Genomic DNA, 13,438 nt, shown 5'->3' with positions numbered 1-13,438 from the left:
ATAATAGCAAATGAAGAAACAGACAAAGGATTAATCTCAAAAATACACAAGCAACTCTTAAAGCTCAATTCCAGAAAAATAAATGACCCAATCAAAAAATGGGCCAAAGAACTAAACAGACATTTCTCCAAAGAAGACATACAGATGGCTAACAAACACATGAAAAGATGCTCAACATCATTCATTATCAGAGAAATGCAAATCTGTTAGATATTTTAAATGACCTTTTTAAAAAATGCTTTGTGAAAAAGATGTCATGATAAAATCTGGTTTTTCTCACAGAGAGCCCTGGAGATCTAACTAGAAGCCCAGAGATGGACAAACTCAAGTCTGTTGCGAAGTGCTACGCTTACATAGAGACATCCTCCAACCCTGCCGACATTGACAAGATGACAAATGGAGAAACCTCATCCTACTGGCAGTCAGATGGCAGCGCCCGATCACACTGGATTCGGTGGGTGCCACAATACCAGATTCTTGGGTGAAGGTCCAAGGAAATTACCGGCTTTCTTTCTCTTACCCTGTCAATGTGTTAAAAAACTCATTTTTTAAAATTTTAGACTATTTTTTAACTTAACTGCCTAGTTTTTTTCTTCTTTTGATTATCTGTGAAGATGCTGTAAGAATTGAGTTAAAAGAATCATGTGAAATTATATAACCATGTTCGTATATTCATAAATACGGATAATTTCTTTACTGGTATTTTAAGGGAGAAAATTAACATTTGACTAGTATTTATGATACTAATATCAGACATTTTTCACTAGTTTTTCAGGAAGGTTAGTGTCACAAGGAACAAGGGATACTTTTCTTATATCTGATGTGATTTTAAGATCATTTCTACACATTTAGTGCATGCAACTAAGTTGGCCAGTTTGGTAGAGAAAGAGGGAATGGGTGGTCAAGAATCCTGAAGTGAAACTGATGACAGTCAACTGTGATGTTTCTATATGTTCTGAAGCTGCTGTCCAAAATATCACCTGTCCCATCAGAAAATGGGCTGATTTCAGTTGGTGGAAATAGAAATAATTACTGTTTTCTCATAAAGGATAAATAAGCTCTTTAGCCATCTATACATGAGCAAATCTACTCAGTTCTTTGGATACAGTTAGAACTTGCTTCATACTGGGTAAAGGAATTTTATTAGAATGTTCATATTATACTTTCCTGCCTGTACTGGTATCTTAAAAGGAAATAGAGGGTATCCCTGGTGGCTCAATGGTAAGGAATCTGCCTGCCAGTGCAGGAGACATGGGTTCGATGCCTGATCCGGGAAGATCCCATATGCCTCGGAGTAACTGAGCCTGTGTGCCAGAACTATTGAGCCTGTGCTCTAGAGCTTGGGAGCCAGGACTCCTGAGCCCATGTGACACAACTCCTGACACCTGCACCCCTAAAGCCTGAGCTCCACAGCAAGAGAAGCCACTGCAGTGAGAAGTCCAGGCACGCCACAGCTAGAGAGTAGTCCCCACTTGCCACAACTAGAGAAAAGCCCGAGCAGCATCAGAGACCCCGCCCAGCCAAAAATACATACATACATAAATAAAGTTTAAGCCTTAAAAAAAATAAAGAACTAGAAGATTGATCTTGAACTGAAAGGAATTTTAGAAACTTGGGAAGGTCATAAGAACTTTGAAACTAGTAGCCAGCTTTTCAAGTTAGTTGCTTTTAGGGGAGTCAGTCTTTGGGTATATATCACCTGTAAGATCTTGGAAGTGGGACTTGTGGGCCCTGCCAGTTCTCAGCCTGTATTCTGCTTTCTTTTTGTGTTTTCCAGTTTAAAAATGAAGCCAGATGTCGTACTCAGGCACCTGTCCATTGCCGTGGCGGCCACTGACCAGAGCTACATGCCGCAGCAGGTGACCGTAGCTGTGGGGAGGACGGCCAGCGATCTTCAGGAAGTCCGCGACGTGCACATTCCCAGCAATGTCACTGGCTATGTGACACTGCTGGAAAATGCCAACATCAGTCAGCTCTGTGAGTCAACCAAGAGGCATCTTGCCCTTCTAACTAAGAGGACTGGAGGGGAGGAAGGAAGTCCTGTTTTTTGGCAGGAAGACCTCTGAAGTAGAAAGCCTGTTTGTTTTTCTTTGGAGATCTGATTTGCTTCTCATCATGTACATCAAAGTGCTCATTATTTCACCTATTCAGTGTTTTGAAAAGTTATAGAAAAGCAGTAAAGTCTTTTTAAATGAAAAAATTTTTTTTTCTTATTAGAAAATTAGAAATATTTACACAAACAAAAAATTATTCAAAATCCCACTACTCAGGGATTGTAACTGTGAATTCATTGGTATGGATCCTTCCAGACCTTTTCTTATATTTGTGTATGTATATAAATATACACACACAGACATATATATATATATATATTTTAACTTAAAAATAGGTTTGCATATATATATATATTTATGTATATCTTTACGTATCTTTTTACAAAAGTGACATTTCGTTCATGCTGTTTTGTAACTTTTTAACTTGTCTTATCATATATTCATGCACACCTTTACTTAGTGTTGTTAAGATTGTGCCTTAATTTTAACAAGCTTTTTCTTCTTGGACATTTCGGTTGTTTCTATTTTTATACTATTATAACCTTGCTTCACACACAGGGTTTTGGAAATAATCACAATTCTGTGATTTTTTTCCAGGCTTATTTCATTCAGGGAGCCGGAATGCTTCATGTTTTGTCTCATTTCTCCTAATGTTTTCCTGGGCCAAAAGAAGTGTTCTTACTTTGCTCAGAGGAACTGAGGCCTAGGGAGGTAGAGTCTTTGTGTCTCACCCCTAGGCAAAGAAGTAGTTAAGCTTGTGGAGTAGCAGCTTCCTGTTTTACACTGTGGTGGTCTTTTCTCTAAGTTGTGTCCCTTTTAACTTCTCACCTCCTCCTCTCCAACCCAAATGAGAAATTCTGACAGCTCTTAAAAGTGAGTCATGCCTATGTCATCTATTGGGACTTGATTATTAAAAAGAAATTTTCACAACAGCTATGAGCCAGCTGCTGTTTTATAATTAAATCTAAATTTTGGAACTTTAGGAAAAATTCTAGACATTTTCTTACCATGTGTTTAGCCAGGATTTTAAAAATACAGTTTTGTGTTGATTTTCAAGAGTCATAAATTCCTTTGAAGCGTTGTGATGTAAAGATTTAAGCCACCCTTAATTTTACACGTGATACTTTTGACTCCTTAGATTAGTCACTGCTCTTTTGACAAATTGATTGTACATGTGCTCCATTGCACACACCGTTTATTTCTGGCATCAAAATATATCTTCAGCATTTTTTTTTTCGAAATGTGAATTACTCTTTTGCTTTTAGTTGGAAGCCTAGCATTTGCCGAACTGAAGAAGTTAATCCAATACTGAATTTGTTGTTTGCGCTTGACAGATGTCCAGATTAACATAAAGCGTTGTCTTAGTGATGGATGTGACACTAGAATTCACGGTCTGAGGGCTGTTGGCTTTCAGAGAGTCAAGAAGTCTGGGGTCTCAGTCTCAGATGCTTCTGCAATATGGTATTGGTCTCTACTGACGTCTCTGGTGACGGCTTCCATGGAGACAAATCCTGCGTTTGTCCAGACGGTGCTGCGCAACACTCAGTAAGTCACTGGCTTTCCGGGCCAGTCACGGCGTGCTCACTCTCCTGCTGGCAGGACGCGTCACTGCGCACCCTCGACCTTTGAGACTCAGTCAGTAGCCGAGCCCCAGGTGCCCTGCTGTCTCCTGTTTGTGCCTTCAGCTTCAGGCTTGGTGGGGGTGGAGCTGGGTCACATATGCCATCCCTGTTCCTTATCTGCTGGGCTTGCATTTATATGTTTATATGGGATAAAACACCTTGAGATGCTATACATTTTTTACCTACTTGCATTGCAATATGTATGTGTAAAAATTATCCCTATTTTACAGTCAAGTGTACTGTGACCTTTCCTGGGTACATGACCAAGCAATGATGGATCAGCTAGAGGTCTTTGGACCTTGGCCCTAGGTTGAAGGCTCTTTTCACAAAAGAGTCAAATCTTTTCAAGGGTACCAAACTAATCTATTTTTAAATGTAAAGCACCTTTGGAAATTTTCTTTTAAAAAACTGTTAGGGTGTACTTGCCTGGCTGTCCAGTGGTTAAGACTCGGCGCTTACACTTCAGATGGTGTAAGTTCATATTTTGTGAGGAGGTACTTGGAGACTCTGTAAATATCGCATTCCTCATTAGACTTTACTTGACGTGACTCATGATTCCTATTTTACTCCTGGAGTTGTTATCCATCACAGCACTGCTTCTCAGATTGGCCCAGATTTGGCCAATAGGAACTCGGACAGTCTGGTTCATGTGTCCTTTTGACATGTCCTCATCTTGGAACTCTTCCTTGGATCAAAATATTCCAGGCTTACCTTGAATGTTCCCTGCCATAGTCCTAGAATTAGCCTTTTTTCTCAAGAGTCGTGGTCACTTTTAGTGGAGAGTTGTGTTTATGAACTGAACAAACTAAACCCATTGCTGTCGGAGTGTTGCTTCTCTCAATGGACACAGCTGGGAAATATATGTGTATGAGTAATAGACACATGTGTATACATAGACACAGTGACTCCTGTGTTTATTTCTTGTCTGTAACACTGAGAACTCTTGAGTTTACACTGATACTTCTAATCCAGTACTACCATGTTCATTGTGATTTTCTCTTTCTGTGTTTGTAGCTCCCTGCTATGACTGTGAGAAACTTGGCTCACATCAACCCTGATATATTTACTTTTTTAAAGAGTCCCACTCCGTATAACCAGCCTCCCAGCTCCCCGGCCCTTGCCTAAACACCCTCCTCACCTTCTTAGGGCTGGCATTCCACACCAGGCTGTCTCTTTGCTCAGTACCCTGCTCTAGTACCTCACTGGGCCACCATGTGCCCCACCCAGGCACACACGAGTGCCTGCCTTGCATAGCCCTACGCTATGGACTGAATTTTCAGGAAGGAGAAGAGGATGAGTTTCCTACCTTGTTTTTGTGGTTGTGGAGTTATGCCAAGTTGTCAAAGATCAGATATATTTAAAGTTTATATGCCTGATATTGTCTTCACAACAGGTTAGGTGGATTCTCTGTGGATGCCTTCTTTATATACAAACAGTATTTAGAATGCCGTTCTCAAGTCTAAAATTTAAAAAACATATATTTCTGAGTTAAACAACTCGAATTCCAAAATTTCAACTGAAGTGAGCAACTGAATACCAGAGTCGTGTGTATTCTTAAAGAAAACTCTTAAAGAAACTGTTTTAAGAGATTCTTAAACTCTTTAACTCTTCAAGAAATTCTTAAAAGGAACTCTCAAAAAAAAAAAAGAAAAGAAAAGAAATCCCATTAAACAGTTTAGCACTGGGACCCCTGTAGGAAAAAGGCTGATTTATATTATATGCCAGGTTCTCTGTAGGAACACTGTTTCTTAGTAAGGGTTTAATCCAAATAAGCTTCCAACAATGTATTTTTATTTGGTCTAAAATTATATTAGTAAATTTATTGTTGGCCTGGGTTTGTTCTGAATGTGCACCTTACACTTCTAGGAAGGCACTGCAGCACATGCCTCCGCTGTCCCTCTCACCAGGATCCACAGATTTCTCCACTTTCCTGTCTCCCAATGTTCTGGAAGAAGTGGACAGCTTCCTCATAAGGATTACTAGGTGAGAACTCAAGGTCGATAAGTGGGGTAGGGGGAGATGGGGGACTGGTGTTGGTGCCAGATAGAGGGCATATGTGCTTGTCAAGTCTTTATTTATTTTTTTTTTCTAATTTTTCAGTGTTTCATTTTTTAGTGACTGAAGAGAAAGTGAAATAACGGTGCCCTCCATTAACTAGCAGTGTCCCCTGACCTCAGGAATTGGGGGTGGGGGCGGAGTAGGCCTCAGATTAAGCTAGGGCAGAGGTGTCACAGTCCAGAACTCAAAGCCTCTCTGTTCCTTCACATCCCCAGCCCAGCAGCTGCTTGCCTCCATGGGCAGGCCTAACAAGCCTGGTTGGCCATAGACCTGGGAAAGGACACCCTGGTAGCTGATAGAGGAGTCGATTAGTGTGGGGACACTCAGCTCTGTCACAGAGAGCCCTGAGGACGTTACTGTGTTCGAGTACAAACCAGGCCCTGAGACATCTAGACAGTTTTAAAAGTTTCAGGGTAATGTGTTTAAGAAACTAGATAAGCGTGACATGGAGTAGATCTAAAATACATTACTGGTGCTTGAAGGAAAAAGCCCTTAGCTGCTTGAGCAAGCCAGGTCATTACTCAAGGCTTCTTGATAGCAGGCGCTTATTGCAACAGCCTATTTATTTTTGGTTTATAAAGTTGGACTTCTTGAAATTGATAGCATTATTTTATACTTACAGATTAAGGTTACAGAGGTGAGGGTTTTATTTCCTATTCCTCCAGACCGATTTAGTTTTTCTTTAGGATATCTTAAGGATTTTGAAAAAGTGTTTCTGGTAAATGGATGAAGCTTATGGCAGGTTGATTTTGCTTTTGGTGATCAGTTACACAAAGTTTGAACTACCTGGATTTTTTCTCGTTTTAAGAAGTGAAACGCTTTCTGCTCTTTCCTTGTAGCTGCCGTTCTACTCCAGAGGTGGAGCTGACTCTTCTGGCCTTTGCACTAGCAAGAGGAAGTGTTGCCAAAGTGCTGAGCTCTCTGTGTACTGTCACTGATCACCTGGACACACACTATGATGCCTCATCTCTCATCTCATCCATGGCATTGGTCAGGCAGAACCTGCTCCTTAAATATGGTAAGTGACCTCAGCAAGGTGCACAAAGATGCATAAAACCATCACCAGCGGGGGGCCTTCTGGCATCTTCTTATCTTGTTGGGTAGTAGTTTGTGCGCTGGGTCTTTGTAGTTATACCGTGGTTTCTGGAGGAACATGTCTTCTTTGACTAGGATTGATAGGAAGGAGGAAGATGTTGGTTCATTTTTGGATGCATTAGCAGAAAAGAAACTTGAGTGTTCACTGCACTGCACTACCAGGATTCACTGACCTAATGACTGAGGCTTGGTGGCCATTTGAATGCCAGACCCGGAGCAAAGGATCCTTGTCTTGGAATGCATCCCTCTGCATCCTCGTGATAGCTGATAGCTGGTTGGAATGACCTATATGGGCAGACATACATGCCAGCCTCCACTTTCCCTCCTGGGCCCAATGGCAATCCATCTTAGCACTTTTCCACTGATCCACGTTGGAGCTTCTTTCTTAATCCTTCTGAACACAGGAGTCTATACAACTGCTCCCAGATGACTGCACTTGACATGTGCCATCCTGGCCTCTAGGGCTAAAGCTTCTGTCCACAGAGTACAGCGTTGAATCCCATCCCGTCAGAGTACTGTGATCATTCCTTGTGGTATTTGTTGTTGTTCAGTTGCTCAGTTGTGTCCGACTCTTTGCGGCCCCACACACTGTATCCTGCCAGGCTCCTCTGTCCGTGATTTCCCAGGCAAGAATACTGGAGTAGGTTCCCATTTCCTTCTCCAAAGATGATATTTGTACCTTTGCCTTAATATTTCCTAATAGTTTACTTTTAATTTTTTAAGTCAGACAATAGATATCATGTAAATCCAGTTACCCCCTCCCCAATTTTGGGAAGATCATTTTTTTTTTTGGAAAAGTTGAGACCCATGGCCGGATGGGAGGGATCTATCTGGAAAAATATTCTCCAGAAAAGTTTTCGATTCAGTTTAGCTGTCATTTGGGCAGAGAGCCCAAACAGGGGAGGAACGCCTAGGGGGCTGTTCATTATTGATAATGTTCTAGTTCCGGTTTGGTTTATAGGTTAATAGGGTTATAGAGTTTTCATTATATTACTAAAACAAAAGAAAACATTTTTAGATCATTATAGTAAAAGTTGATCTGTTTAATTTTGAAAAGTTCCAAAATTTGCCTGGAGATAATTTTAAGAAACAAGACCCCAAACCCCAAGACATTATTTATGTATGTTTTATTTTATTTTTAGTTGGAGGATAATTGCTCTACATTGTTGTGTGGCTTTCTGCCATACAACAACATGAATCAGTCATGCGTAAGGATACATCCCCTCCCTCTTAAGCCTCCCCACTCCGCCACCCCACTGCTCCCCTACCACCCCACCCCTCTAGGTCGTCACAGAGCACCAGGCTGAGCCCCCGTGCTATACCGCAGGCTCCCACTAGCTGTCTGCTTTACACATGGATGTGGATATATGTCAGAGCTACCCTCCCAGTTTGTCCCACCCTCTCCTTCCCCGACTGTGTCCGCAAGTCCGTTCTCTGTGTCTGAGTCTCTATTTCTGCCCTGCAGATAGGTTCATCAGTATTATTTTTCTAGATTCCATAAATATGCATTACTATATGATATTTGTTTTTCCATTATTTATATATTTAAATTCAGTTACAGTAAAATTCATTATTGACTCCCAAACAGTGTCTTAGGAATTCCTCTCTCCTCCTGCTCAACACACAGCTACGTTAGTCTGTGTTATTAATCTATGTCTTACAATATGCTTTGTTTCTGACTAGTCGTTATTCTAGAGTGATTCTTTTTGGAATTACTTATTCTTTGTTTCTTTCAGGAGAGCAGAACAGGGTAGTATCACCTTTTATCTGATATTACTTCCTATGTTAGCTTTTAAATGGGTCAATTTTTAGTTAGCAATCTGGATGGCCACAGGCTCTCTGTTTCCACCGATGAGCATTCTAGTTTTCATTTTTTCATAGTGCTAGCTTCAGGCTCTCTCGCTTTCTCTCTTTTCTTTGATCAGGGAAACCTCTCCAATTGACTCTTCAGGCCTGTGATGTCAAGGGAAAAGAAGAGAAGTCAGGACCTGAAAACCTGCTTGCTGAGCCATGGACGAGGGACGGTGAGTGGTGGACCTGCGGGGTTTTAGTGAGTGGAAACGGCCACTGGAGGCCCTGTGGAACCACACTGTGGTCTTTGAAACTTTGAGGACGCGCAGCCTTCACTGCCAATGTGCGGTGTGCTTCAGTTGGCGTCAGTGGTTCCTGAACCGTTTGTGTGATTTCTTTACTACAGTGTTGCTATCTGCTAGGTATCAGTCACCTGTAACAGCTTAAAAGTACTTGAATGTTCACATTATACATTAGCGAGGGGACCACTAGGATGTTATACAGGCAGGTCAGGGGAGAACTCGTTAACACACGGAGACCAGTAGGAATGTTGACATGATTCTACAGATAGCCGCAAAATTAGTCAGTCTTCATAAGGAGTAATCAGCTGTGTTCCTATAGACACACTTTTTATTTCTGTGGACAAGAATCATTTGTATTACTATCATATTGTACAATTTAGGGAATTATCAAGTAGCTCAGAGACAATGAAAGGTGGAGAGAACTCAAGAGTGGGCTAAATAAACACTTGGGGGAGGCTTCCCAGGTGGCTCAGTGGTAAAGGATCTGCCTGCCAATGCAGATTGAATGTGGGCTCAATCTCTGGGTCAGGAAGATCCCCTGGAGGAGGAAATGGCATTCCATTCCAGAATTCTTGCCTGGAGAATCCCATGGACAGAGGATCCTGGTGGGCTACAGTTCATGGGATCGTAAGAGTCAGACATGACTAAGGACACATACAAACACACACATTCTTTTCTTGTCCATTTTGAAGACTTTCACAGTCTTTCCTGACAGTATTTGAGCAACTAATTCCTCTCTCAGCCTTTAAGTCTGCTTGCCCTTAACAGCCCAGCCAAACATCAGTCGTGGTTTTAGGAATGGTTCAGAAAGATGATTAACTGTCTAGTCTTTTGTCTCTTTGAATTAAAGTCACAATCTTTATCAACTTTTTATTTCTTTATTATTGCCTCAGAGCAGGGCTGCCTGTATAGTTGAAAAGATTGTGCTCTGACGAACTTATACCTGGCCCATTACCTGTTACCTGGTGGTTGATCAGTGGGGTTGCATCTGCCCAGAGAGGAATTCTTTTTCTAATTTTTATGAGAGGACCAGATGGGCTAGATGCCTCTGCCTTAAAGGATATGCCTTGGTTTTGTTGGTCTTAGTTCTTAGGGTTATTACAGATGTATCAGTCATCCTAATGTTAATTTTTCTTTTTTGTAGGTTTTCTTACAGAGACTGGAAAAACCAGAGCAAGTACTATTTTTTCTACAGGAACTGAATCTGCCTTCCAAGTTACTCAGATCAGAATTATGGTAATTCTTCTGCTGCCTTCTTTCAGAAATGTTACTGCTAGTTTTAAAAATAGGGTTGCATTGCAGAAGTCCATGTCCCTGACTTTTCATTGATTTTAGTGATTTTTCTGTGTCAGGCCTGTAGCAGACACAGGGGCACAAAGATGAATAGAGTTTAAGTCTGTGAATGGTGTGAGCGTAAGGATCAAAAATGTTGAGGAATCCTTTCTTGGGAAGCATCTTTCTTACTTTTCCAGGATTTAATGTATTTGAAATCTCTCTTTGTTGGTTTCGTTTTTTGCATTAAGTGCTTTGAATTTGACCACATTATTTGGGAACAGAATGGCCACAAAACTCTGGCCCTTCAGTGTTCTTTATTTGGATCTCTGTTTGCAGGTTCGACGTGGTGGCATTGGTGCCCAGTGTGGCTTGGTGTTTGCTTACAATTCATCTTCTGATAAATTTCACGCAGAAGAACACTTCAAAAGATTTGAAAAATATGACAGATGGAAGCTTCCGGAGTTCAGGCAATTTGTAAAAAGCAGGTAAGGAACAGAATAAAAATCTTTCTAGTTAATAAGATAATATACATTCTCTTACTGGTGACATATATTTTCTTTATAGAAGAAAAGTTGCTACTAACCCATCTTTAGTAGCCAGGAACATTCATTGCTTTCTGGCAGCATGTGTGAAGACATGTATTTTAATTTGTTCATAGACTTTTACTTGGTCCCTTTTGTGACCAGGTATATAGATCTTCAAAATGGCTGGGTAATGATAGCCACGTGAATTGTGGACAGCCTGACGTCTTTAGTCTTCTCTAGCCCCTGGGAAATGTACCCCGGCCCCAACTTCCTTCCTCCTGTTTTTGTGCTTTTATTGAAAATAATTATTAAGTACCTGTGATGTGCTCGGCCTGCTGCTAGGCACCAAAGATACCCTCATGAGCAAGTTGGCACAGTCTCTGCTCTACAGAGCCTGCTGTGGAGCTAAGGAGACAGATGGTAAAGCCTAGAGAGTCACTGTGCTGTCCAAGCAAGATAAGTGGGAGGGATCAGGTGTTCTAGGAGCACAGGGCAGAGCACCTGACCTGATCAGGGAAGGCTTCCTGGAGGAAGTGTTGAATTTGGAGGAGTTAAAGTTAATTAACCTCTTGAAGTGGTGGGGGGAGAATGTCCTGAGCAAAGAACAGAGTAGAGTTGAGAACTCAAAGGTGGAGTCTGACCTACTCGAGGGACTGGTGAGCCACACATTGCTGAGGTGTGTGGTGAGGCAGAGAGTGGGGTGAGGTGAAGCTGGAGAGAGAAGAGGGTCAGGTCATTAAAGGCCTTTTGAAAAATAAATAAATAAATAAATAAATAAATAGAGGCCTTTTGTCTCTGTTTAAGAGTTGAGACTTTTATCCTGAAAGCAGTGGGGGCAGGAAAAGGGAGTTGGGGATTGTGCTATCCTAGGAGAAGGAGGAGATTGCATGTGTGGTTTGGAAGTACTACTCTGGAGCCTGCTGTGTGAGGCAGGGGCTGGAGGAGAGTGAACAGGGAGGCAGGATGCAATGGGTGAGGCTGTTGCTGTCACCTTGGAGGCCAGAGTATGGGTGACGTCACCTAGAGCTGCGACAGGAGCAATGGAGAGATGTGGACCGACTGCAGACATGCTAGAAGGTAGAACCAGCAGGACTTTTTGTGTGTGTGTTAGTCACTCAGTTGTGTCTGACTCTCTGGGACCCCATGGACTGTAGCCTGCCAGGGAAACAGCAGGATGTGATGAGTGACTAAATGTAGAGCAGGAGAGGGGAGAAAGTGTAGGGATCACTGAGTCCTGGGTTTTGACTTGGCAGGAGGGACACTGGTAGTGCCTTTTTCTGAGATAGAACATACTTCTGGAAGGACAGGTTTGTGGGAAGATGATGAGCTCAGTTTTGGCCCTGTTGGCTTTGAGGCTGTAGGAGACATCTGAGATGTCCCACAGCTAGTTGGATAAGCAGGTCAGGAGCCTGGAAGAGACTTTGTCTTGAGGGCACAGAGAGCAGAAACATTTCAGCGATGGTTTAAAATGAATTCGAAGAGATCATTCTTGAGCATGTGTGCTGGGAAGAGCGCAGAGAGGTCAGTATGCTGAGAGGCACCAGTATTTCAGGGGCAGCAGAGAAACGGGGGCTGATAAAAGTGGCCAGAGAAGCAGCAGGAAAGCCAAGGGAAAGTCGTGGTCAGAGAGGCAGGGAGTGGGCAGCCCTGTTGGATGTTACCCAGGAATTAGTAAGATAAGTCTAGATGTAGTAAGCTAAATCTGCTGGACTTAGCTGCAGAGGGCATCGGTGACCTCCTGGTCAGTGTTGCCTCCCTTAGCACTAGTAGCAAGTGAAAACTCACAGAGCTGAGCCTGAGATTTGCTCTTTTTGCTCCTGTATTTCATAGGTAATAGGGTGCTGGAGATTTTCCTATCACCCAGTACTGTACTTGCCTGGAGGATTCCATGAACAGAGGAGCCTGGTAGGCTAAAGTCCATGGGGTTGTAAAGAGTCGGACACGACTGAGTGACTAACACACAGTACTCTACTGGGCTTTCATGGACTTACAAACCACTGAGAATTGTGTCAAACGTGGATTCTGATTCAGTGGTTCTGCATGGGGCCTGAGACCTTCATTTCTAACAAGCTCCCAGGCAACTCTGGTGCTCCCTGTCCATGGATCACATGTGAAATAGCAAGGTTCTAGACTAACTTCCTCTCTCCTCTGGGCTTCCTGTGGTGGCATCTCTGACAAATGCTTATTCAGCCTCCCTGGAATATCCTTAGTGGTGGAGCACTCGGTGCATCTCAGTGATGAGGACTCGTTCGATTGAAATCTTGTAGCTGTAATCTCAACTCAGTGGTCTTAATTCCAGTCCTCTAAATGAAACATCTCTCTCCCATCATGCATACATGCTTTTTAAAAAATGCTTTTCTTTTAAAATAATGATCAGAGATTAAACTGTTTTTAAGTAGCTTTGTCCCACTCCTGGCACATATTAATATAGGTCTTCTTCCCTAAACCTGCTGTTAAACAAGATCTTCCACATCTTATATAGGATTTTTTTTTTTTTAACCTAAATACAGGTTTATTCACTAGTCCATTGCTGATTTTAGCTCCTGGTTCCAGCCTGAGCTCCTCTGAAATCCTCATTTACTTGGCCTACATATTATCGGTCCCTCTTCAATTTGGAGATCAAAATGTTAACAAGACATGTGTCTGTCTTCTTGCCCTTTTTATTTACCTGCCCTCTTGTCAGACGTCAGTTAGTCAGCATGCTCTGGGACCAGCTT

General features: G+C 42.1%; 1 protein-coding gene across 1 annotated transcript in view; it reads left to right on the top strand.

Annotated features, from left to right (window-relative positions):
* The window catches only part of ZZEF1 (zinc finger ZZ-type and EF-hand domain containing 1), a 93,603-nt gene that overhangs the window by 14,410 nt on the left and 65,755 nt on the right, over window positions 1-13,438 (top strand). The window contains exons 4-11 of the mRNA XM_061143148.1: window positions 283-454; window positions 1,778-1,977; window positions 3,389-3,599; window positions 5,543-5,659; window positions 6,574-6,752; window positions 8,755-8,853; window positions 10,067-10,158; window positions 10,534-10,682. Coding sequence (XP_060999131.1) covers window positions 283-454; window positions 1,778-1,977; window positions 3,389-3,599; window positions 5,543-5,659; window positions 6,574-6,752; window positions 8,755-8,853; window positions 10,067-10,158; window positions 10,534-10,682 — 1,219 coding nt within the window. The remainder of the gene's footprint in view (window positions 1-282; window positions 455-1,777; window positions 1,978-3,388; window positions 3,600-5,542; window positions 5,660-6,573; window positions 6,753-8,754; window positions 8,854-10,066; window positions 10,159-10,533; window positions 10,683-13,438) is intronic.

Source organism: Dama dama, chromosome 5, assembly GCF_033118175.1.
Source record: "Dama dama isolate Ldn47 chromosome 5, ASM3311817v1, whole genome shotgun sequence".
Taxonomy (NCBI): Eukaryota; Metazoa; Chordata; class Mammalia; order Artiodactyla; family Cervidae; genus Dama; species Dama dama.
This window is presented reverse-complemented; position numbering and strand designations above follow the sequence as displayed.